Source organism: Protopterus annectens, chromosome 7.part0 (assembly GCF_019279795.1).
Source record: "Protopterus annectens isolate FY-2018-M chromosome 7.part0, PAN1.0, whole genome shotgun sequence".
NCBI classification, from domain to species: Eukaryota; Metazoa; Chordata; order Ceratodontiformes; family Protopteridae; genus Protopterus; species Protopterus annectens.
This window is the reverse complement of record NC_056739.1, coordinates 547725431-547749663: the sequence shown is the minus strand read 5'-3', so window position 1 is coordinate 547749663 and position 24233 is coordinate 547725431. Positions and strand designations below refer to the sequence as shown.

The following is a 24233-nucleotide window of genomic DNA, read 5'->3' as shown; positions in this document are numbered from 1 at the left end:
TGTTTGAAATGCTTTATTGCAAGAACTACATTTGAAGGCTTGACTGCCTACTTAAATCCCTATGGCTTTCTTTGGCTACATTTCTAAGCTAGACTTCTAGTGAACCTACACAAAGCAGTTAGCATATTTGCAGTGGAGTGCATCAATGGCAATTTGTCTGCCTTCCAGCTGTGATAGCTAGCAGTTTGTATAAACATTATTCGTGTTCAAAGCCCCTGCTATTCAAGTTCTTGCGTATTACTTAACCTCATTCAGCTGAGGAAAGATCCCTTTGTCAATTTGCAAAATTATAGTAACTGTACATTACCCTGTTTGCTTCCATCTCAGTATTTTTCTTTCAGCTGAGGACAATTAAATATTTTGTTTATTGACATTAGTTGACCAGGAAAGTCCACTGGGTCAGAATAACCCATATTCAGTTGAGGCCTGGGAAGAAAACAAATTAAAAATATTCATATTGCTGTAGTAATTTTTAAAGTAGCCTGAGACTTATGTGGTCAGGTGTTGAAAAGGAGCAATTGGTAAACTAGATGAACAAGGCGTGTCCATAAAGCTGAACAAAACTGACCAAAGTACTGCATTGGTCTCGATACAGTATGTGAGCAAAGGGGTTTAAAAAACTCTGAATAGTTAATACATTTTATGAAGTGTGATGCTAAGTAAACCAAGTATGATTTAAAAATTCTTCTCCCAAGATCTTGAAGTGGTAGTCTGATCTGAGCTTTGAAGTATTTTTGAAAGACTTAAAATGTTTTGGCACAGTACATTTCTTTGAACATTATAGAGTTTAATTATTTGGAGCACAGATCTGTTCATTAAATGAATCATTTCAATGTAAAATTACAACCAAGTGTTTTCTTCTGTTTGTAGAAGTACATTGTTCTAATCCCGAGGTGGAAAATGGATACAAAGAGTCTAATTTTGGACCAAGCTATACATACCAAGACAGTGTTTCCTTTAAATGTAAGGAAGGATTTAAGATGTATGGTGATTCGTCAATCACCTGCTCAGAAAATAACACGTGGGTTCCCCCACCCCCTGAATGTAAAAGTAAGGAAACATTTTTTTACTGGATTGTGTAACCTGTTTTTAATATCTGAAATAATACTAAAAATATGAAGTCATCCGGTCTGTCTGTACTAATTTTTTTTTATCTGTAGCTGAGAGATTTCATTGTTTTTTAAACAGATGTAAAACTCTGACACTTGGAGAATCATTTCATAATAGCTTAATGTCATAATATTTTTGTCATGAAAAGAGTATGGGTTGACTAATGCTGAATTCAGCCCGACACTTTCAGAATGTAATTTAGTGCACTGTCCATGTACTGATGCCCGTTTACTGTTTCACTGCCCTGGCTGCTGACATATATTGTTTGGGTAGTGCCTACATTTATCACTGGGTACGTCCTGGAAAACCAAGATGGGGTATAAAATTAAATGCCCGCCATGCTAAGTGGAGTGATACCAATGTTAAGGTTCAAGTGTGTTTTTTGTTTGAATTACTGTTGAATTATACATAACCTATATCTGACCAGCCTGACTCCCAGGGCTCCACTGGTCATTGCCACAATGGGGCCCATGTCCTTGGGTGTGAGGTTGCATGCATGCTCCATAAAATTCACTGTTGGCTCATGCCACATTCAGTTCTTTTTTGCTGCAGGTGTATGTCACTTAACCTGTATACATACACACACACATATATATTTTTCAGTCCCAGACTTACAGTTTGCACAGATTTTTAAAAAACTATGCCCCCCCCCCCCCCCCCCAGGATTACTGCATTTACTCTTTGGATTAGAGGACCTAAAAATAAAAAATGCAGCTTAGGAACAGAAGACTGATCCTGTGGCATTTGATGAGGCTTGAGGGCACTGAATCCATTGACGCAGTTTACTAGCTCCCAGTTTTGGTGCATTTTGTATTCACGGGTCTCTGTCCAACTCATTGGAAAGCAGCCGTAGTAGTAGTTTCCATCTCATTCTCACAAGCCTCTTTTCATATTGTAGGGTCTGTTGATACAGAGACCAGTTTCTTTAAAGTACCTGATTCTTGTATAGAGAAACAGTAATTCTAACAGTAAGACACGTCTGTTGTGACCATAATAGCACATGATGCATTCCATGGTCAGAGTGAAATGTCCGTACCAGTCCTGTAGGAGAGCCTGTGTCTGAGCCAGGTTTTTCATTTCTCTCCTTCACAGAAACCAAATATACATGCAGAGTATCTTGCCTGAGACCTTCCCAGTTCTATGAATTTGCTTTCCCTTTTTGTAATAGGGCTCACCATTCTATGCATTTGCTTTTTCCTTGTGCAGCAAGACTTAACATTCTACGATTTAGAGTTGAACAAAAAAGTTTACACTGTGGCAGAGCTTACAGTAGCAGCCCCCCCCCCCCCAAAAGAAAATGTGATATTTCTTTTCCAAGAAAATCCAGTTCTTCCTGAGAAGAGCAAGCTTTAGCATTTACATTACAAATGTCTTCCCCTCCTCAGACATAATTCAGATAATGAAGAGGTGATTTCACCAGGCTTGTTGCCAGATGACATCTCCTTTGCAAGGGCCCTCAGTTTTATGAGGGAATATTTTAGATGGGACTCCTGGAAAGTCTCCTAGATAAAGGCTATCTAAGCCTGCCTTGCTCAGATCTTTTACTGTACCACCAATGTTTAAGGCGTCTGAAGACAGCTTTCTTATTGGACACTGATTTGAAATTGGCCATTCCAAAGAAGCCTAATACATACTGGGAAGGCTGTTGGACCCTGTAAAACCGAAGTAGAAATCCAGTAGTAGACCTGGATATGTTTTTTGTAGATGTGACCATGGGCAATGCATTAGTTTCAGGCCCCAGTACTATCCCAAATGATAGTTGGCTATTCGATAGGTTTAGGGCAACTGATTATCAGCCCAACACAGTGAAGTGTTGTACAAAGATTCTGAAACAAACTGAGGAGACGTCCTTGCAGAATAGAGACAAAGCAGATCAAGTGTCTGTATTGGCTCAAGCAACCTTGTTTGTTGTGATGCTCTGTCTCTCTCTCTCTCATATAATTGGCTGTTTTAGCCAAGGGCAAGACTGTCCCCTGAGTTGTCTGAGTGCTTGGGAAGAAGATATATTGAAATTAGGAAAGGATGGATTTAAAGTTTTAAGGCTGTAGTTGGATCAGAAATGCTGTAAAGAGGTGTCCATTCTACAGTAGTTATCACAAAATTAAGAGCTTGTCATTTTGTCCTGGAAATGGTCTACACACCACAGTCTGAGGAGGTACTCTTTAAGGAGTTCATAAGGACCAAGAGGAGAAAACAGGACAGTGGTTGGTGAATTGTTGGGAAGGATGTGAATTGTGGAACAACTGTTCCTTTCTAGTGACATGTGGTTTGGCATTATTTGAGAATGAACCACAAGGTATGGAAGTTTTAAAAAAGTGTAAAGGCAGAAAGCTTAAATGGCAACAAGAATATCTCTACCAGGGGCTGAGGCCAGCATCAGAACAGACCAGTGTTGGGATATGATTAAAATTGTCTAGTAAATAACTAAATTGACATAAAATGGATTATGTAATGGAAATGACAATTATCACTACTTTGAATATTGATGTTTTTGACGTATATTAGTGGAAAATTATTTTGTCATAGTTTAAAGTCGTGGTTGCAGGAGGTAGCACATTCACCTGTAGTGCTGGAATACCAGAAGGTTCTAGGTTTTATTCCTACTCCATTTGATTGAACTACTGACACTACCATGCACCGGGGGGGGGGGGGGCTATACCACAGTGTGTTATCTTTCTGATTAGAGGTTACCCAAGTCCCATCTGCTTGAGTTGGTGGTAGTTCATCTAGGTGTGAAATATCACACTGTAACTATTGAAGAGAGTAAATAAAAATGCAGAATGTTTGGCTGAGGGCAGAGCGGGCTAACATTATGGTGATGCAACACTGAAATAACTGCCAGAAAATCCGGACAAACCACAAATGCAGTCAGAAAAACTAGTTCTTTTATTAAATAAAGAGCTTTTCGTCCCATTGTGGGACTTCAGATTAAAAAAGGTATAAAATCAATTAAATAGTAAAAGCAACAATGTCGTGCGTTTACAACCACCAATCCCTACTCAAAATACATGTTACTAATTAATTATTAATGTGCATATTCATTTATCCTGCTAAACCTTATGGAATGTATTTACAATCTTGTCTTGTATATACATGCCACCCATAAATTATACATTTATATACTATCTTAAAATACATATCAAATGTTCACTCTTAAATACTGCAAGAAATGTAATAAAACCAACTAATACTTGTCAATAACCTACAAATAGTTAATCTTTATCTGAAGTCGTCCCACAATTAAGTGGGACGAAAAGCGGTTTATTTAATAAAATAACTAGTTTCTCCGACTATTCATGTTTGTCCGGACTTTCTGGCGGTTATTTCAGTGTTGGTTTATTAGTTTGTGAGTTCTTCCTGGTTTTCATTATGGTGATGCATTTAAAGGGTGCCTAGTTTTTATCTACTTCTCTAGTCAGTTATACCTACTTGTGAAAGAGATACACTGTAAGGAAATTGAATAAATGAAAAACTGAGATGCATTTGAAAAGTTATTCTGTTACGGAGAATGGCTAGATTTACTGAGCCTTCAGAATGACAACAGTAGCCACAAAAGAAGGTGCTGGAGTGGGACAAGATGTATCAGAATGTTTACTGAACCAAAAGAACACTTCTGAAATGTGTTTCTATGAACAAAAATAAGATATTAAAGGGTCATTTTTGTTTTTTACTTTTGAGTCAAACTTTACAGGAAAGACTGAGTACTGTTGATTTGTACAACTGTTTAAAACTGGACTGTCCAGTTTGTCCTTATTGCACACATCACATAAACCATGTAGATGACAGTGTAGCTGTTACTAACAACGTTTTGGAGACATTGTGTTCACTTGTATAAACAATACTACTTCAGTATGCATTTTCTTTGAGAATGTTTGATAACTACAGATGCTATAAGGGTGTGTATTGAACTAGGATGCTTCAGAGCCATGGTGAAACTTAAGTATGTAAATGTTCATATCATTTAACAGGATTTACTTATAGGTGTTTACTAGGTAAACCATCACTAGACATTTTAAGCCTAGCCATGCATCCCAAATCTCTGTCCTTTTCTGGTACCCTTGGTTAATTGTAAGCAGGGGCTTGGGAGATGAAAAATGTACAAGTGGGGGCCTGGGAAGCAGTTAGGCACATTAATTTTACCCTGTTTTCCTTTAATTCATTAACACTTATGTGGTATGTAATGTCATGCCTGTAGCAGCCTACACACAGCTTGCATACCTGAAAATTTTCTAAAAAATAAACTTAAGCACTAGATAAATGTAAATATATTATCAGTAAGTAGTAGTTACAATGATAATAGTCGTGTTCTTAGTCTTGACATAAGTAATGTAATCCATACAAACCAAAATTATATTTTTGGTAAACTTCATATTCTCATATCTTTTGAATTTGAACAACCCTGACATATGCAGTTCGAACATTTTTGTTAACCAGACATAAGCTTTCACATGATGAGAAATTCCTCTGTGCGCATGTTGGAGTTATTTACAGAAATATGGAAAACATCTGCTTAATTGGATAATTAGCAATATAAATTACTATAAATATCACTCTACTATCACTCGAGGTATGCAAAGTACGGTGCGAATATCACTCTACAATAGCTAAGGTTTCACCTGCAACGGTTTGCAGTTGGTTGTTGAAGTATTGCATACATATCGAAGTGTTTGATTCTGTATTCACCAAAAAATAACTAGTGATATCTTGGGTGTAGTGTGATATAAATGAACATTAACAATGAATTTCCTTGCCTCCCGTAATGGTATATCGGATCATACACCTCAATAACACCCAGAACTCTCAGTTATGAGAATGAGAACAAATCTGAAAATATGAATGTTACAAATGGTGATTTAATTTCTCTACTGCAGCACATCCTAGATTAACAATTGTATCATTTTGTCAGTAACTCCTTGTACTTTATAATACTGGCTGTTATTAGCTTCTAAGTTGCTTTGTTAAAGAAGGCAGACCCAGAAAAAAAGTCTTGATGCCATAAGGAGCTTTGGGTGTGAACTGGAAATAAACAAAATAGGTGTTTTAGACTTGAATGAGTTAATGAGGAATCTACACAATCTGGGACCAGCTCAAAGAACTCTAGAAACAGCAAATACAAACTCAAGGATGTTAATCCACACACACAAAACAAGAAAAAAAAAAACATTTTAGTCCTTTTCTAACATACAGGGCTTCATCAAAACTGATGAATTTTGATTAAGTCCTGTGTGTTAGAAAGGGCAAAAGAGCTAAAATGACTATTTTTTTTTTCTTTTTTGTATTTGCTGACTCCTGAGCTCTTCAAACTGGTCCATGTTTGTGCGGTTTCAGTTTGGTTACTAGTTTTCGCCTGCAAGTTTGCTGTTATTGTTTCTGTGAGTTGTTAATGAGGAACCTCTGTGGATGATCTAATTGTTGGATGTGCCTGATTATAATACCCCATATGGTATGAACTTATTCAACAATGGGTCTGATAAATACCCAATACAGTCGAACACTGACCTTCTTGGACGTGACTCATACCTTTTGCTATAAGTTGGAACACAGAATGATTTCCTCACTACTGTAGAAACATGATAGTTAAATGCTAAATTACTGTCTGCATGTGTCCCCAAGTCCCTGACTACTGGGTTTACACTTAAGTGTGTTGTCAATACGATAGTCACCAGGATACTATAATGCATTTCTTAGTATTTAGTTTTAGTCCTTGGCTCTGACACCAGTTTTCTGTCTGTCAGCCCTTCTTGGAGAAGAGCACTGTCAGGTGGGAATTCTATAACTCCTAAGTTTCAGTTGTCTGCATATTTGGTATAGTAGAGGCCCTTGACATGGCATGAACTTCAGAGAAGTAGATGCCAAAAAGGAGCGAGCCCAGGACTGATCCCTGAGGGACTCTGCTGATGACTGTCCTCTTTGTGCAGGTGGACTATTCAGTTCTAATTTCCTAGGTCCTGTCTGTGAGCAAGCTGGCTATCCACTGGGTGACATATAAGGATTTATACCTAACCTCTTGACTTTGCCAACAATGTCTAAGTGGGGTATTGTGTAAAATGCCTTGGCCAGGTCAAGGTAGGCAATGTTAACCATTTTGCCCTCGTCCCATTGCTTTGGTGACCTTCTCGATGTTCACCATGTTGTGTAGGCATGAATTGCCTGTGACGCAACCATATTGGGTTGTGTCCAGTGTGAGGAGGTTTTCTATGTCATTGTTTATCATTTTCATTATGATTCTTTCCATGGGTTTTCATACGAGACTAGTGAGGCATGAACTGTAAATGGCTCGCCTTTGTGCAGAAGGATGATAGTTGCTGTTCTGCATTTGGGATGCACAAAGCTAGTTTTGGGGCTAGTGTTAATATTGATTCCAGAGGCCCTAATAGGTCATATTTTATGCTATGTAGAAGGCAGCCTTTGATACTGTTGGGTGGTCATGGATGCAGTGTTCTTGGCTTTCTAGAGGATTTGAGGACCTGTTCCCTAGTGATAGTAGGGGAAGTTGCATTTTAAGGTATTTCCTGAAAGGAGGCATGCGGGAGGAAAGGGTGAGGAAAGTTATTACTGAATTTGTCTGAGTTGGTATGCTGTATCTTCTGTCGCAGTATAGGTGGTTCCATTAACAACAAGCTCTGCACACAGTTGTGTATTGAGTTTGAGGTTGAGGACATAATTTAAAAAATGCCTTGTGGCTGTCCTTGGCCTAGGAGATCAAATTTGGCTTTGGTTTTGGTAGACGTTTTATCCCCTGAGTTTAGTTTGAGAGCACTTTTATCCTTCTGGATGCTACACCCCCCCCCCCCCAATTTTTGCCATGATTTTATTCCTTCGGTTATACAGCCTATTGATGTGATTCCACCAAGGTGGCTATTTTTTTTTTGTTATGTACTTATTCGTGGAAGGTACAGCTGCCTCTATCCAGCTATTAACATGCTTGTATAGCGTCTCTGAATAGTTCCGTGTAGGCAGCAATGTTTTCAGTTTTTTTTTTTTTTGGGGGGGGGGGGCTTGAAGTTTTGACAGATTATCCCATAATAGTAGGAAGTTAGCCTTAGAGTAGTTCTAGAACATTCCAGGTTAGCTGGGTTCCAGATTTTATTTTTCTTGAAAGGGATCATTTTGTGGTGTAACCCCACCAGAGAGAACATTACACCTAAGGGCTGTGCAGCTCTGCCCGATATAAGTAAGGACCATATCCAGTATGTTTGTGCCCCTGGTTGATGTATGATCTAGTCCAGGGAGTTTGTTTACAAAATGCAAGAATATCTGTGCCTGCACGTTTGGTCTTGTAAATGATTCCCAGTAAACAGTGGGGTAATTAGTCTACCATGAATATGGTATTGGGTTGGATGGTGTGTTTCCAGTAAGCTTAAATAAGTGTTGGGGGGTTCCTTGGGTCATAGAGGGGGACCTGTAGTAGGAAGTGGTATGGAATTTTGCCTATGGTGATTTAAACGTAGAGAAGCTCAAGTGCATCTTCTGTTTGACCAGCCTTAAGTTATATTAATTTTTGATGTCATCAGAGACACCATCTTTAGTCCCTGCCTGTGCAGTAGCTGGTCTAAATGTTTGGAAGGCATTAATAGCCTTACACTGCCAGTGTGCTCTCCACTGCCTTAAACCAAGTCTCAGTGACTGCTCAGATGTCGGCATTCTCTTGGGTGAGGAAAGCTTGTAAGGAGTGGAGTTTCTTGTTTAGACTCCTAGCATTGACCAGTAACACCTTTAGATTTTCTTCGTTTTGATTTGCTATGTCGGAAGTATAGTCATTGCCTTAAAGGCATTATGAAGGAGGGCAGTGTTTGAAAGCCTAGAAGGGAAAGTTGCAAACAATCCCCTGCAAAGCAGGGTGGTTTGTTGACCATCTCCTTCCAGGCTGACCGGTATTGTACCACCTTAAAATGACACCAGAACCCAAGCCAGTTAAGGTTGACTATCTTCTGTTCATATTGTGGTTTCATTCATGGAGAAGGTAGAATACTGCTCGGTCTGGTCTTGTAGCAGCCTGGGACTCGCATTCCCAGAGCTCCATGATGTCTCTTCATGTAGTCCAGGGAGGTAAGTCTTGTCATTTACACCCAGAAAGACTGAGTTATACTGGTACTTGTCCAGTGATCTGAGTGCATACATAATATGACTGATCCTGGTCCATGATTAACAACTGACTGGTCTTTTAATTACTCAGCCTGGTGAGAGGAACATTAGTGTATCTCTCAATGGAGTCTCTAGTGGCCAGAATGTTACGTTGTGTGGTGACTTGGCTTAGAAATAAAGGCTCCATTACATGTGGCTGTATGTGTTGATGTGGTGGTTTAAAAAATGCAGTTGGGGCTGCTTGAAGGTATTTGTGTGCTTTGTCTGGGAGGTCTTTGGGATTCAGGAAGGTTACATACAAGTGCCTCAGGATATGTGGGTCCGTGTGTCTGATTTGGGATGCATGCAGCGTGTATTACTGACAATCTTGTAAACATTAGGAGTACTTTTGCCTCCAGTGACATTCTGTAAATGTATCTCTCACATACCTCATTAGTTTGAAAACTAGGTAGTTGTCCATAAAGATGAAGCAATTTCTAAATGGCCTCAGAGTGCCAGTGTCCACCCAGCTGATTACAGAGATAGTGGTAAAGTTCATATCCATGGCAACACCCTTTTTATTGATTAGACAGTTGCAGTGAGAGCATAAAATGTGGGTTATCTGGTTTGCTCATGAATGCACAAACTAGTTATCCTGTGTGCAACTAGGTATTGGTGAAATTTCAAGGGTGCTTTTACAGGAAAAATGTTAGCTCAAGGTGCCTGTGTCTATACAGGCCACTGCTAAACACTTGAGAGGAAACTGTAGAAGACCATGACAATTTATGGGTGAAGTATTTAGAGAGATATTCTGAAGTTGGGTTAGATGGTAGCTAATCCAGCAGTACTTGCTGAAAAGAAATAACTTTGTCTAGAATGATGAATAGTGGGATTCACTTAATTGGCTACTATGTGGCTACTAATAGTGCTTGTCTCAGCACAGCTTCCTGCTGCTGGGATACAAGACTCCTTTGTTTCTTCTCTCACTAGAAGCAAAACAGTAGCATTAATCCCAAGACGAGAAGCAGGCCACAGGCTCTTTGGTGATCAATAGTCTTATCCCAGATGATGCAGGGCTCTTAGGCTGCGTGTAGTCTTTTCCTAGTAAATGCCTCTAATAACAACCAAACCAATCAGGAGGGTCTCACACACTGTTCAGTCAGAGTCAAGAATCCATGCCTTCTGCTCTTTCTCTGACCAAGCCTAAAACAGAACTACTAATTGTGAAAGATGATTTGCAAAGTTCAAAACACGTGTGAATTCAAGTAAGTGAATGCTAGTGTGCATTCGTTCATGTGAATTTGGCATTCTGAGTGCAGATCATACTACAGTGAGGATCGGACATGTACCCTTTCCTTCACTGTAGTGCGATCTTGGAGTTAGTATATTAAATTAGCAGGGGGTGTTGAGGGGGTGCAGGGTGGCTTGCCCCCCTGCATTATTGTTTGGAGACATCCCGAAATGGGTGTTTCGTACACATCCAACATTTCTGTATTATGGGATTTGTTATATAGCACTTTCGCTGTTATCAGCAGTCGAAAGTGCAGTTTTCCAGTGTTTTGAGGCTGATATTTGACCGGTCACATCTTTTATTTGTGACCTAATGGAGGTAAACCTTGAAAAATATATGTTCTGCCCAATAGTGATAGTATTGTACTGACTGTTGCATCTTTTTGATTGGAAATTTCATGTGTCCTTAGACTGACACTGAAAATTGTGTTTAAGGCTGCTCTAGCCTGATCAACAAATACAAGTAACTAAATGCCTTTAGTGTATAGCTTGCTGTAACTGATGTTAGACGAGTAGTAGCAGCAGCATGGGATAGGCATTAATGTTGTACTGGACAAGCCTTTTTACTAGTGAAAAAATATATATATCAAAGGGCATGACATCAGTGAATAGAAGTCCACTTGCTATGCCGCAGCAAGTGTCATATTTACAGCAAGACCTTTACTAACAATAAGTAATCTGACTCCAAATGTTATGCATGTCAGATTTTTTCATAGTGTACCATATGTGGAAAACATGAAGTGGGATAAGCGAATCTGCTAAAGAAGGAGGTGCTTAAAGGGAAGTGATGAGGGTAACAGTGGGTGCATACAGGAAAGGGTGGTAGACTGAAAGCTTAATATGAAGAAGCAAGAAAAAAACAGAAGCTGTTGAAGTCAGGAGAGCAAAAAGCAAGAGTAAAAAAGAAACTACTAAGAGTTAAATCTTAACCGAGTTTTTACTTTATTCCTTAACTGGCACCCATGTGGATTGGTAGATGCCGGATAACTGTAGATGTGATGTCCTATCTCACCTCCATTCTTTTACTGGCTGGTTTTGGAACTGATCCTCTGTTCCGACTCTGCCTTATACAAAGCTTGAGGCCTTCCACTAGCTCATGGCTGAAAAACCCTATTCCATCATGCCCTAGGAAAGTTCCTCAGATCTCGTTTGCCGCTAAAACAAGATCTGGTGCTTTCTACTTTCTCTGGCTAAGTGAAAATTTTCTCCTTTCTTATATTTTGTCATTTTAGGATAGTTTGTTTATTATTATAACCTTTAAGATTATAGTTAACATTATTAAAGCAGTTTTAGCGTGTTCGCTGCTGCTGTTTTTGCTGCTGGCCATCGTTTATTCTCAAGGCCTTTTTCTCCAATACCCTATTACAGCTTAAACTTGTTTCTCAAACTTGTTTTTAGTTAGAGGGCTTCCCTTTAGATTTTTAGACAAGCTCATTAAAATTAGAGAGCTTTGTAAATTCTGAGTTTTTATCTGGTTTTCTCCTTTTCCCTTTCCTTTTATAGTTGGTGTTAAAAAAAAAAAACTTGTGTTTGATACATAGATAATTTGTTGCGTTTCTTTGCTGATGGTATTTACTGAGATGTCCAAGCAGTCTAAGGATATTAAACCCTCGGGGTTTAAAAAATGCATTAAGTGCAGCCAAAAAATGTCCATTACAGACCGGGATATACAGTATGCGTGTACTACCTTGGAGCCGTACACCTTCAGGAGTCTTGTGCCATATGCCACTCCTTCAGTCAGAGTACTGTTAGAGAGGAAGAATAAATTGATTCTTAGAGGATTGTTCAAGACCCCCTCTGCAGAAGCCATTGAAGTTGAGTCCTTCAAAATTGGGCCATTCTCAAAAAAATGTCCTTTTTGAACCCGAAGACTGCCAGTCCTGAGAAGCCTTCCACCCCGGCTCCTTCAGTCTTGGAGCCGCTGGGTTTTCTGGTATGAAGCCAGTCCCCAGAATAGGAATCTGTTTCTCCTATCTTAAGGTCCCCCTTACTAAAAATCCCAGATCTCCTGGTCCTTCCTCTCGATCCTCCAGGAGCCTTTCTGATGATGTGGATCACGTGGTGCAGAGGCTGTTGCAGACACCACTTACCAAACTGTCAGATCCGACCCAGAGGGCTTTGGAATTGACCAAACCTACCCCTTCACTATCAATTCCTCATCTGATCCCATCCTGGACTTCAGAGCCAGAATGTGTATAACTGATTATAGTGGAGCCATCAAAGCTGAGACCTCAGGCCTGACTACTGCTGTGATGTCCACTGTTCCATCTCTCCTCGAGGAGTCTAGGAGCCGATGCTCTCTGGTCGATTGGACAGTTGTCTGATCTGAACCTCCCTCTCAGGACTTCAGTGCGGGTGAGCTCAGCTCCTGCATAAACCTCAGAGCTGACCTCCCTGTTTCCAGGGATACCTTCTGGTTCTTCGGAGCTGGGAGTTTCCTCAAATCAGGGGCAGGAGGCTTTCGAGGTGATGAGTGCTGTCTCCACAGACAGCTCCACTGTCAGATCCAGACATTCTTCCCCCTAAGGCACCGGTGTCTGCCTCTGCACCACTGCATCCACAGAGACTTGGAGACTCTAAGCATCAGGATGCCCCATTGGGTGAACCCTTCTCTTCTGAAAACTCTCCAGAATCCCCTTCTCAAGAGCTCCCTCATAAGAAGCTATGTAAGAGGAAGCATTTAGACTCACCAGATGAGTCCATCACATCTGATAGAGGGCTTTTGGGTCTCACTTCCACCACTTGGGTGTCTCCGCCTTTCAATGAACTGATGAACCTAGTTTGTCGAAAGGTGTGGGAGTGTCCAGACTCATTGGAGCCTGTTCCCTGGAGGCCAAACAAATTAATAACATCCCCTACAGATAGATACTTCCTTACAAAAGGTGCCCCAGTAGATGGTATGGTGGTGGCAGCGGCCACCAAAAAGGAACGGTCAGACCTCCTGTTCTGTACATCACCGAACAAGAGTCTGGTACGATGGACAGATAAATACGGAAAGTGCACCTTTTCTTCTGTGACCTTTGCGCTCAGCTCACTGAATTATCTCACCCACTTTACCAGACTTCAGAGCTCTCCTAAAGGAGCTAGGAGGTGATGTCCAAGGTTCAGTAGCAGAAGCGGTATCACAAAACGTTTCCTCTCTGCTCTCCACCTTAAATTCAGTGCTCAACTCCTCCATGAGACTCATTTCTTATGCAGCTGATGGAGCAAGTAGGGAAGTGGGTTCAGGAATATCCCTAAAGACATTCCTGGATGCACCTGTGACTTTGCGGAACCCTTTAAATAATCTTTTAACGCCCTCTTTGAAGACTGGTCCTTGTTCGGGCCAAAAGTAAGACACACTAACCAGGTGTGAACAAGAAGGAAAAACTCTGCCAAAGGAGTCCATTTTTTCATACCTTCTAGACCTTATCCTAAAGGTCAAAAGGGAGGAAAAATGTGGTTCTGAAAATCCCAGAGAGATTTTCAGGACACACGTGGTGATTCTGAGGGGAAAGCAGTAATGGAAGATGCTGGCCATGCATCAGAGGGGGGTTTGCAAAATCTGGATGAAAGGGAATCTTTCCTTAGTAAATCCTTTCAGCTTGTCTCTGGAAGCAGTCGGGAGTAAGCCTAGCTAAAAACAAAAGACAAGTGGGTACAAAGCATTATAACCAGAGGTTACTCTATACCCTTTTCTTCCCTTTCCCAAACATAAAAAAAAATCCCGGGCATTCCACCCAGTCAAAGGGAACAGGCAACTCTAGAAATACAAAAGTTGCTAGAGAAGAGTCATCCAGACGGTCCCTGCAGACCAAATAGGATCTGTAACTTACTCTAGGTTCTTTTTAGTTCCAAAGAAAACAGGAGAGTGGAGACCCAGTCTGGATCTCGGCAAATTAAACAAGTCAGTAAAAAAAAAAAAAAAAAAATCAAAGTTCCACATGGTCACGCTGCAGTCAATACTCCCTTTCCTAGTAAAAGATGATTGGATGTGTTCGATAGACCTCCAGGATACGTACTACCACATAAAAATGGACAGATCCAGAAGTCATTTACGCTTTTGGGTGGGAGACTGTCACTACCAGTTTCGAGCTCTGCCCTTTGGTCTCACTACAGCCCCAGAGTGTTCACCATGTATGGCAGTAGTCATGACTCACTTGAGACGCCTAGGACTCCGTGTTTCCGTATCTAGATGACTGCCACCACCAAGCATCTACTAACAAAAGCGAGAGACACCACCTTACAGATCTGCTCTCACCTAAGAATCACAATAAACTATGAAAAATCTGCCTTGTTGCCATCTCTGCATACTGTTTTTATAGAAGCAGATCTAGACGCAATGAAAATGATGGCAAAGCTCCCTTCCAAAAGGGTATAGGTTCTACTCCTACTTTCCAAGAAAAAAGTAGAAGAAAAAACATGGCAGCAGCAATAACCCTAATTCCGTTAGCACGTCTGCACATAAGAGTTCTACAGTGGCTACTGTTCACTCAATGATCCATGCAGGAACTACCCATGTCCCACTTAATTATAGGTTCATAGGTTGGTACTAGGCTATCAGCCCTAGGGCCTATACAAGCCTAGCCATAACAATTCCCTGGCTATTTCTTCCCACATTATTTACTTTCCTGGACCCCTGTCTAGCAGGGCAACTGACGTGATCCCTGGGGTGAATTTCCTTTCTCCCATCCAATCGTTAAGGTTCCTCTTGAAGAGGTCCAAAGAGGCACTCTGCTTGACATGTATGGGCAATCTATTCCAGAGTCTGGGGAGTGTCTGGGTCAGGAACCTATCCCTCCAGCATGTTTTGTTTATTGTGATGACAAGGTTTAGATCCCTGGAGCGTGTAGCTCTGAGGGATTGGGATTTCTTTAAGTGTAGCATGTCCAACAGCTCTGGGTTTGACATGGCCTTGTATGTTAAGCAGAGATCGCCTCTGAGTAGACGATATGCGACAGAGTATAGCTGGAGTTAAGGCGGTCAGCGTAGGGCATCTGCTTTAGGCCTGTGATTCTTTTAGTGAGGTATTTCTGAGGCCTTTCCAGTTGTTGCAGATGTCTTGAGAGGTACATACCAAATGGGGCGTTGTATTCTATAATGGGTCTGATGAGGGATGAGTACAGTGGGACAATGACCTACTTTTTTCTGGATGAAAAGCCCTTCGTGATGAGGTGTGCCACATAGGATTTCCTGACTGTTGTGGCGATGTGGTTATCAAAGGTGAGACCACTGTCCACCTGTGTCCCTAAGTCTCTTATCACACTTTGTGTTTAGTGTACTGCCACCTATATGGTAATTCATGTTTACATGTTTTTCCCAAAGGGGATAACAATACATTTCTTGGCATTGAGCTTGAGCCCATGGCTCTGGCACCAAGCATCTGTTTCTGTAAGGCCCTTTTGTAGAGTATCCACATCATTTGGGGATTCAATAATGGCTCCCAGTTTGCAGTCATCTGCAAACTTTGTTAGCCAGAGTCCCTTAGTGTTGACCTGTACTTCAGAGAAGTAGATGCCAAACAAGAGCGGCCCCAGGACTGAACCCTGAGGTACTCCACTTGTCACTTGTATGGAGCTGGATTTGGAGTCTGCTACTTTTACAGTGTGGATTCTATCAGTAAGCCATTTAGCAACCCATTGGGTGACATAGGGATTAATGCCCAACTTAGTAAGTTTATCTATGATTCCAGAGTGGGGGATGGTGTCAAAGGCCTTGGCAAGGTCTATATAGGCTGTGTGGACCACCTTACCCTTGTCCATGGCTTTGGAGACTGATTCAAAGAAGTCAATCAGGTTCAGGAGACAAGATCGGCCCTTCACAAACCAAAACTGGGTGGGGTCCAGTGTTTGAAGGTTGCCATTGTCTTTGTTTATAAGTTCCATGGCCTTGCAGATGAGGCTTGTCAGACTGATGGGACGGTAGTTTCCGGGATCCAAGGTGGATCCCCCCTTGTGGATTGGGATAACTGTAGATGTTCTTCGTCTCACATTGCTGCAGTCATAACCTGTGGGTAGTCCGCTGTCCTCGATCGGCCCAAATACCAAAGAGCTGGGCTGGCATCGGTCATTGTCGCCTGGAGCTGACGTCAGTACGTAGTAGTACTTAAGCGCATGACCGACGCCATATCCTCAGTCTTTCTTGCCGCGTGGTCCGAAGCAGAAGCAGCGTTTGAGTGCCGTTCGGCGTTCTGAAATTGTCTTTTTTCGAGTTTCAGACCGAAGACCAAGTTGGGCTAAGTACCCCGTTGGGGAAATCTTTGTCTTTTTCTTGCCTCAGTTTCCGGATGTCAGAAAAAGTTAATTGCATTTCTTGTGGGAAACAGATACCTCATAGGGATTATCACTCTTTCTGTATTCCTTGCTTGGGGCCTGAGCACGACGTGGTCGGGTGTCGCTTTTGTGCTAGATTTAATAAGCGCACCATTAAAAGGAGATTAGACTGTGCCAGGCTTGTGTTTGGTAAACGGTGTAATTATAACATGCCGTTGGATCCTCCGACGCCCGCTACCGCTAAAAAGCGTAGGGACAAATCTGTGAAGTCTAAACCGGATGAGTCGTCCGTTACGGACGCCGGTTCACAGGATCCTCCGGTTGAATCTATGGATCCTGCCGAGGGTTCGGCTGAATCCCAGGGGGAACCTTTACTTTTGCAGGAGTTGGCCTCTCCGGATTTAGGCCTAGCTGAGGGTGCTTCTCAGGTGTCTGTAGTTCCATCCTTACAGAAGGTTATTAGGCCTTCTACTTCAGTGACTAAAGGCCATGCTAAGGCCAAACCTTGTCTTGTTAGCCCTGGTCATGGTTCTAGCTCTTCAGCCCCTGTTCCTAAATAACATATGCTGAAAATGGCAGAGGGCTTGATTACTTTGATCAGGGGTTCTATGCCCCCCCCAGAGAAAAGGCCTAGGGTGGAGGCAGATTTAGAGGGAATGGATCATTCCTCTGACTACTCTGATTCCTCAGCTGAGGAAATTCAGGATTTCCCTTCTTATTCAGACTGATGCAGAGGATTCCTGTCCTTCTGCTTCTCCTCCAGAGGATTTTTCTTTTTCTGAGACTTTGCATTCCATGAGGGAACATTTTAAGTGGGAAGGCCAGGATTTTTCAGATTCTCGGAAGAGGCTTAGGGAATTTTTGTTTCTACCACAGCATAGGCCCTTGGCTATTCCTCCTGTCTTAGATGTTGTTCAGGATGTTTTTTCTGAATCTTCCCTTAATCCTGATTCTTTGCCTCCTGCCCCTGTTAAGCCGGACAGATATTATAGAGTTCCAGAAGCTCATAAGTATTTGTACAAAAGTCCTAGAGCTGATCCGGAAACTATTATTCAAGGTCCGAAGGGCATTAGGGCTTCTGTGGTTAAGAATCCTGTCCCTTTGGATAAAGATTCTAGAGCTTTAGATAGGTGGGGGAAAAAAGTATACACCTCACCTACATTAGCTATAAGGGTGTTGAATTGCCAATTTCATATGCTGAAGTATCAAAACTTTTTGTTGGGGCAATTGAAATCTAAGGTGGATGCTTTGTCTGAGGGTATAGAGTGTAAGGAACTCCAGGAGTTGGTTCATGCATCAGATCAAGTTGGCAAGCATTCTTTACAGTGTGGTTTCGATGCTCTTCAGGCTACATCCAGGGTGGCTGCTACACGTTCAGTTATTCGTAGACATGCCTGGCTTAAGGATCAAAATTTGTCCGAGTATGTTAAGGCTCGGATTTTGGATGCTCCTCTTCAATCGGAAGTACTTTTTGGTCCTCCTGTGGAATCAGTTTTGAAAAAGATGGAAGATAAGGCTAAGTCTATGCAGGCGGTCAAGGATTTTATGCAGGTGCAGCCCCCTAAGTTTAGTAGGAATTGGCCTGCTAGGGGATGGTCTTATCCTTCTTCGGATTATCAGTCTAAGGGCAGGTCTAGACGTGGTAGAGGCAGAGCCCACACTCCGGGTTCTTTCAGACCTAGGACTTGGAGTTCTCCTGCACAGTCTTCTGGTGAGGGCAGGGGTCAGCCCTTTCGTAAACAGACCCAATGACATGTATCTTCCGCTGCCAGACCCTTCTTTACTGGCAGCTCCTCTAGGAGGAAAGTTGGGACTTTTCAAGCAAAACTGGCATTTGGTCACCCAGGACAAATGGGTGTTGGATATAATAAATCAAGGGTACAAGTTGTATTTTCACACCTTTCCTCCTTTCAAAGGCATGCCGGATGTGCCTCCTCAGCAAAGGATGGAGGCTCAGGAGCAAATTTCTTTACTTTTGCAGATGGGGGCAATTCAGGTGGTCCCTCCGTCAGAAGTAGGCCTAGGTTTTTATTCCCGCCTTTTCCTACTGCCAAAGAAAGGAAACACTTGGAGGCCAATTCTGGATTTGTCCATTCTCAATACCTACCTAGACATCCCAAAGTTCAAGATGTTAACTCTACAACAACTTCTGCCTATGCTAGGCAAAGATCACTGGATGGTAACCCTGGATCTCAGAGGCCTATCTTCACATCCCTATCAGAACCAGCTGCAGGAGATTCCTGAGATTCTGGGCTGGTACTTCTCATTATCAGTTCTCTGCATTGCCCTTTGGTTTATCTACTGTGCCCAGGGTATTCACAAAAGTTCTGGCTCCTGTGATTGCCTTCCTCAGACAGAGAGGAATACAAATTTATCCTTATCTGGACGATTGCCTGATTCTTGCTCAAAACAAGGACAAGTTACTACAACATCTCCAGTATGTAATGGCAGTTTTAAGGTGCCTAGGGTATTCTGTGAACGAAATAAAGTCCAGTCTAGTATCCTCTCAGGACATGTGCTTTCTGGGTGTGAGACTGAATACAGCTTCTCAGATGGCATTTCTGACCCCGGACAAACAAAGATCTCTTCATCTGTACTTCCAGCAGTTATCAGTAATGTCCAGGCTGACTGCAAGGACAGTCCTTCAAGCCTTGGGGCTCATGGCATCTTGCATCCTAGTACTTCCCAATGCCAAACTGCATATGAGGAAGATACAATGGTATCTCAAAAGTGTGTGGACTCAACACTGCCACAGTTTGGACACTGTTATTTGGATTATACCTTGCATCCAGAAGGAATTCTTCTGGTGGGCTCAGGAATGTCACCTAAACAAGGGACTCAATGTGATCCGACCAGAGGCGAGTCAGATACTAACGACGGATGCCTCGGACTTGGCTTGGGGGAGCACACTTCAATGGAAAATGGATACAAGACACGTGGCCTCCCAAACTACTACATTTGCATATCAACATGAAGGAGATGTTAGCAGTCCAATTTGCCTTGACAGCCTTCAAGAACCTACTTCAGCCGGGACAGGTGTTGATTCAAACAGACAACACAACAGTCATGTGGTACATCAACAAGCAGGGGGGAACCCATTCCTACCCTCTTTGCAGACAAGCAATGATTTTGTGGGAGACTGCTCTGAGTTTGCACATCAATCTTCAAGCACGGTTTCTGCCAGGAGCACAGAACTCCCTAGCAGATGTATTGAGCAGGCAAATTGTGGATCCCCACGAGTGGAAACTGGACTCTCAGGTATTCAAACAGTTGACCGTGGCTTGGGGAACTCCAGACATAGATCTGTTTGCTTCTCCTCTGAATTTCCAACTGCCAACATTTTGCACAAAGTTGTTCCACCCAAATGCTTGGAAAGTGGATGCTCTATCTTTCAGTTGGAACAACCTTCACGTTTATGCTTTTCCCCCTCTGCCTCTTCTTCCCAAAGTACTCTTGAAAGCCAGGAGGGACAAGCCTTGCATGATTCTAATAGCACCAGATTGGCCTCGTCAGCATTGGTATCCTCTGCTGAGGAGCTTAATTCAGGAGCCTCCTTGGCCTTTGCCACAGGTTCCTCATTTGTTGTCCCAGTCAAACAATCATTTTCTCAATGTTCGGGTGCAGTCCCTGCATCTAACAGCCTGGCGTATCCTGTAATGAAGCCGGTGGAGTCTCAGCTTCCACAACAGGTTTTAGATGTCATTTTGGAAGCCAGGCGGCCTAGTACTAGAAAAGTTTATGCTGATAAATGGAAGAGATTTTTTCTTTGGAGCACAGCAAAGGGCTTTGATGTTTCAGTGCCTGTTTTGAGTTTTGCACTGCAGTATCTTACTGAATTACTGGACAAGGGTTTGTCATTCTCTTCTGTGAAGGTTCATGCTGCAGCCATTTCTGCTCACTATGATTGTGACCCACCTTTATTTTCTCACCCTTTGTTCAAACAATTTCTTAGAGGGGCAAAGAATATAAGACCCCCACGTAGGGCTCCTACTCCTTCCTGGGATCTCAATTTTGTGTTGGAGAAGCTTACTTTACCTCCTTTTCAACCTGCAGCTTTGTCTGAACTGAAGTTTTTGTCTTGGAAGACTGCTTTTTTGTTGGCCATTACTTCTGCTAGGAGGGTATCTGAATTGCAGGCACTCATGGCAGTTGAACCTTTTCTGATATTCCATAAGGATAGAGTTTCTTTGCGAACTAACCCTACTTTTATGCCTAAAGTGATTTCTAATGTGGCTTTGAACCAGTCTATTCATTTGCCTACATTTTATGCTGATCCCCAAAATAAGGGGGAAAAAGTCTTGCATTCTTTGGATATCCACAGACAGTTACGTTATTATTTGAGCAGAACTAAAGAGTTCAGACAGAGTCAACAGTTGTTTCTTTTGCTCTGGGTTCACAAGGGAAGGCTGTTTCAAAGCAGACTATTTCTAAGTGGATTGGTCAATGTATTGCCTTTTGTTCTCATCATGGGAAGGATGTTCCTGCTGGGATCAGGCCTCATTCTACTAGGGCTACTGCCACATCTACTGCTTTTTTGAGGGGGGTAGCTACTAAGGATATTTTGGAGGCAGCTACTTGAGTTCAGTTCACACTTTTACTAAGCATTACCATCTCCCTCTTTATTCCAAGTCCAGAGCTGGGTTTGCCACTGCAGTTTTACAGGGCATGTTAGCAGCTCCTAGTGCTATTTAGTTTGCCAGCCTCCCTTTTCCTTTGCTTTGGGATTCTACCCACAGGTTATGACTGCAGCAATGTGAGACGAAGAACATAGTACAGTTTTGTACCTACCATAAATGTAGATGTTCGAGGATCTACATTGCTGCAGTCCAATTATCCCTCCCTCCTTCCCCTCTATGGTTTGTGGTTGGGTGTTTACTATTTTGGCTCTGGCCTTCTTTCATTCTTAGGCCTTCTGACATCTGGGGCAAGAAAGACTGAGGATATGGCGTCGGTCATGCGCTTAAGTACTACTGCGTACTGACGTCAGCTCCAGGCGACAATGACCGACGCCAGCCCAGCTCTTTGGTATTCGGGCCGATCGAGGACAGCGGACTACCCACAGGTTATGACTGCAGCAATGTAGATCCTCGAACATCTACATTTATGGTAGGTACAAAACTGTACTCTCTGCGTCACTCAGTGGGCACGAAACCTGAGGTGAGGCTATGATTAAACATGACACTTAGGTGAGGTGCCAGTTCATATTGTAGTTCATGTAGTACACAGCCCGGGATGTCATCTGGTCCCATGGATGCTGTATTCTTGGCTTTAGAGAGTGCGTTTTGTACCTGTGTGGCCGTTACTACTGGAATTTGGCAATCTTCCGGTATTGAGATGGGCCATTTAGGGGGTGAGAGGGGGGTGAAGTTGGCACTGAATCGATCTGCTAGGATATTGGCAATATCCTTTGGATCAGTATATTTAATGCCATTCTGTTTTAGCTCAGAGCAGATCTGAGCATTGCCATTTAGATTCTTGACATAGTTATAGAATGCTTTGTGGTTGTCTTGGAATCTTTGGCAATTTTATTTTCGTAACTAGCTTTGGAGGATTTTATGAGGCATCTCAGTTTCTTACTGAGGCTAGTAAGGGAGTTTTTTGCATCCTGGGATTTTCCTCTTTTTTTGCGAAAAGTTTCTGAATCCTGCAAAAAAGATCTTAGTTGGTGGCTTCACTCCACTCATTTGACATTAGGTCAACCCTTTCTTCTTCTACAGCCTTTATCCATAGTGACTACAGACGTTTCCCAAATAGGGTGGGGGGGGAGCATTATCTGGGAAGGACAGTCCAGGGCACTTGGCAGAATCACAAGCCACACTTACACATCAGTGGCCTAGAGAGGAGGGTGGTGCTTCTTGTGTAGCAAGCATTCCAAGACTCTCTTCCCCTAAGAACTATTGCGATAGACAGACATGTCAGTTGTGTGGTACATGAGGAACCAGGTCCTACCACCTTTAAGAGACCCTGAGAATATGGCAGTGGGCGACCTCCTCCCATCGCTTTCTGATAGCAGCGCACATCCTGGAGAAATCCAATGTGATAACAGACAAATTCAGCAGAGCGATTCTGATGCCTCACGAGTGGACCCTGAAACAAAAAGTAGCGAAGATGATTTTCCACAAATGGGGCCAGCCTTGCTGCGACCTTTTTTCCATGTCCATGAATGCCAAATGCAGCAGCTATTTTACCCTAGTTCCCCCCAGGGGAGTTACCAAAGGATGCACTTGTACACGTTTGGCCCTCAGGTCTCCTCTGTGCCTTCCCTCCTTTTCCATTGATACCCAAAGTTCTTCAGAAAGCCATTTCATTGCGAAAGAATTTGGTACTCCTCTCCCCATACTGGCGTCGTCAGATCTGGCTCCCCTTCCTTTGGCCTCATCTCCAGGAGAAGCCATGGATTCTGGACAGAGTTCTGGACCTTCTAACTCGTGCTTCGTGGATGCTCCACCCCTCCCTTCAAATCCTCAAACTGACAGCTTGGCTGCTCCGACTGCAAATATAGCAGGGCTACCTAACCTTTCCGCATCAGTGAGACGCATCTTCATCTCATAAGGCTTCATCGAGGAAGTTGTATATGAGCAAATGGAAAATATTTGCTTCCTGGGCCTTGAATACTGCATTTATCCATTCTCTGCCCCTATAGCTTCCATTCTTGAATTCTTGGCAAAGCTGTTTAATGAAGGTGCAGCTACTATTAGAGTTCAGTTAGCAGCGATATCTAATTTCCATATAGGTGAATCGGGACCAAATGTGATGTCCCACAGACTTTGTAAAGCATTTCTTAAGGGCACTATTTTATTAAGACCACCCATTAAAGCCCCCCCCCAAGCACCATGGGACTTGAACTTTGTCTTATCCCATTTGATTTTTCCCCCTTTTGAACCTGCATCATCCTGTGATTTAAAGTTTTTGACATGGAAGACAGTTCTTTTGATAGCAGTCACTTCTAAGAGAGTTTCAGAGCTACAAGCATTGTCTATAAAGCCCCCATACATACTCTTACACATAGGCAGAGTATCCCTTCAAACAATCCCATCCTTTCTAACTAAAGTATGTTCAGAATTTAATTTAAACCAATCCATAGAACTACATTTTCTTCCCCAACCTCTGGCAACAAGGCAGAATATATGCTACAACTAGATGTACATATACAATTACATTTCTACTTGCATAGGACAAAAGACTTCAGAAAATCTGACAAATTATTTGTATCATTTTTCATACTCTAAGAAAGGTGCTCCTGTATCTAAAGTCACACTTTTGAAATGACTGTTAGATTGTATTGCCTTTACCTATAAATATCAGAAAAAAAAATCTTTCCTATAAAGTAAAAGGTCATTCTACAACAGCCATAGCAACCTCTTCTGTCTTTTGGACTAGACTACCACTTGACACCATTTGTGCTGCAGCAACATGATCAAGGCTTCATACCTTTATCACTCATTACAAAGTGGATTTGGCCTCCAGGAACAGGGCCTACTTTGGGTCCACTGTTCTGAAGAATATTCTCTCTTGAGC

At 42.3% G+C, this 24233-nt stretch overlaps 1 protein-coding gene across 1 annotated transcript in view; it reads left to right on the top strand.

The window, feature by feature from the left end:
- Positions 1 to 24233, top strand: part of LOC122806047 (complement receptor type 2-like) — a 63361-nt gene that overhangs the window by 24417 nt on the left and 14711 nt on the right. Inside the window, exon 3 of the mRNA XM_044076287.1 lies at positions 871 to 1050. Within this exon, the coding sequence (XP_043932222.1) occupies positions 871 to 1050 (180 nt within the window). The remainder of the gene's footprint in view (positions 1 to 870; positions 1051 to 24233) is intronic.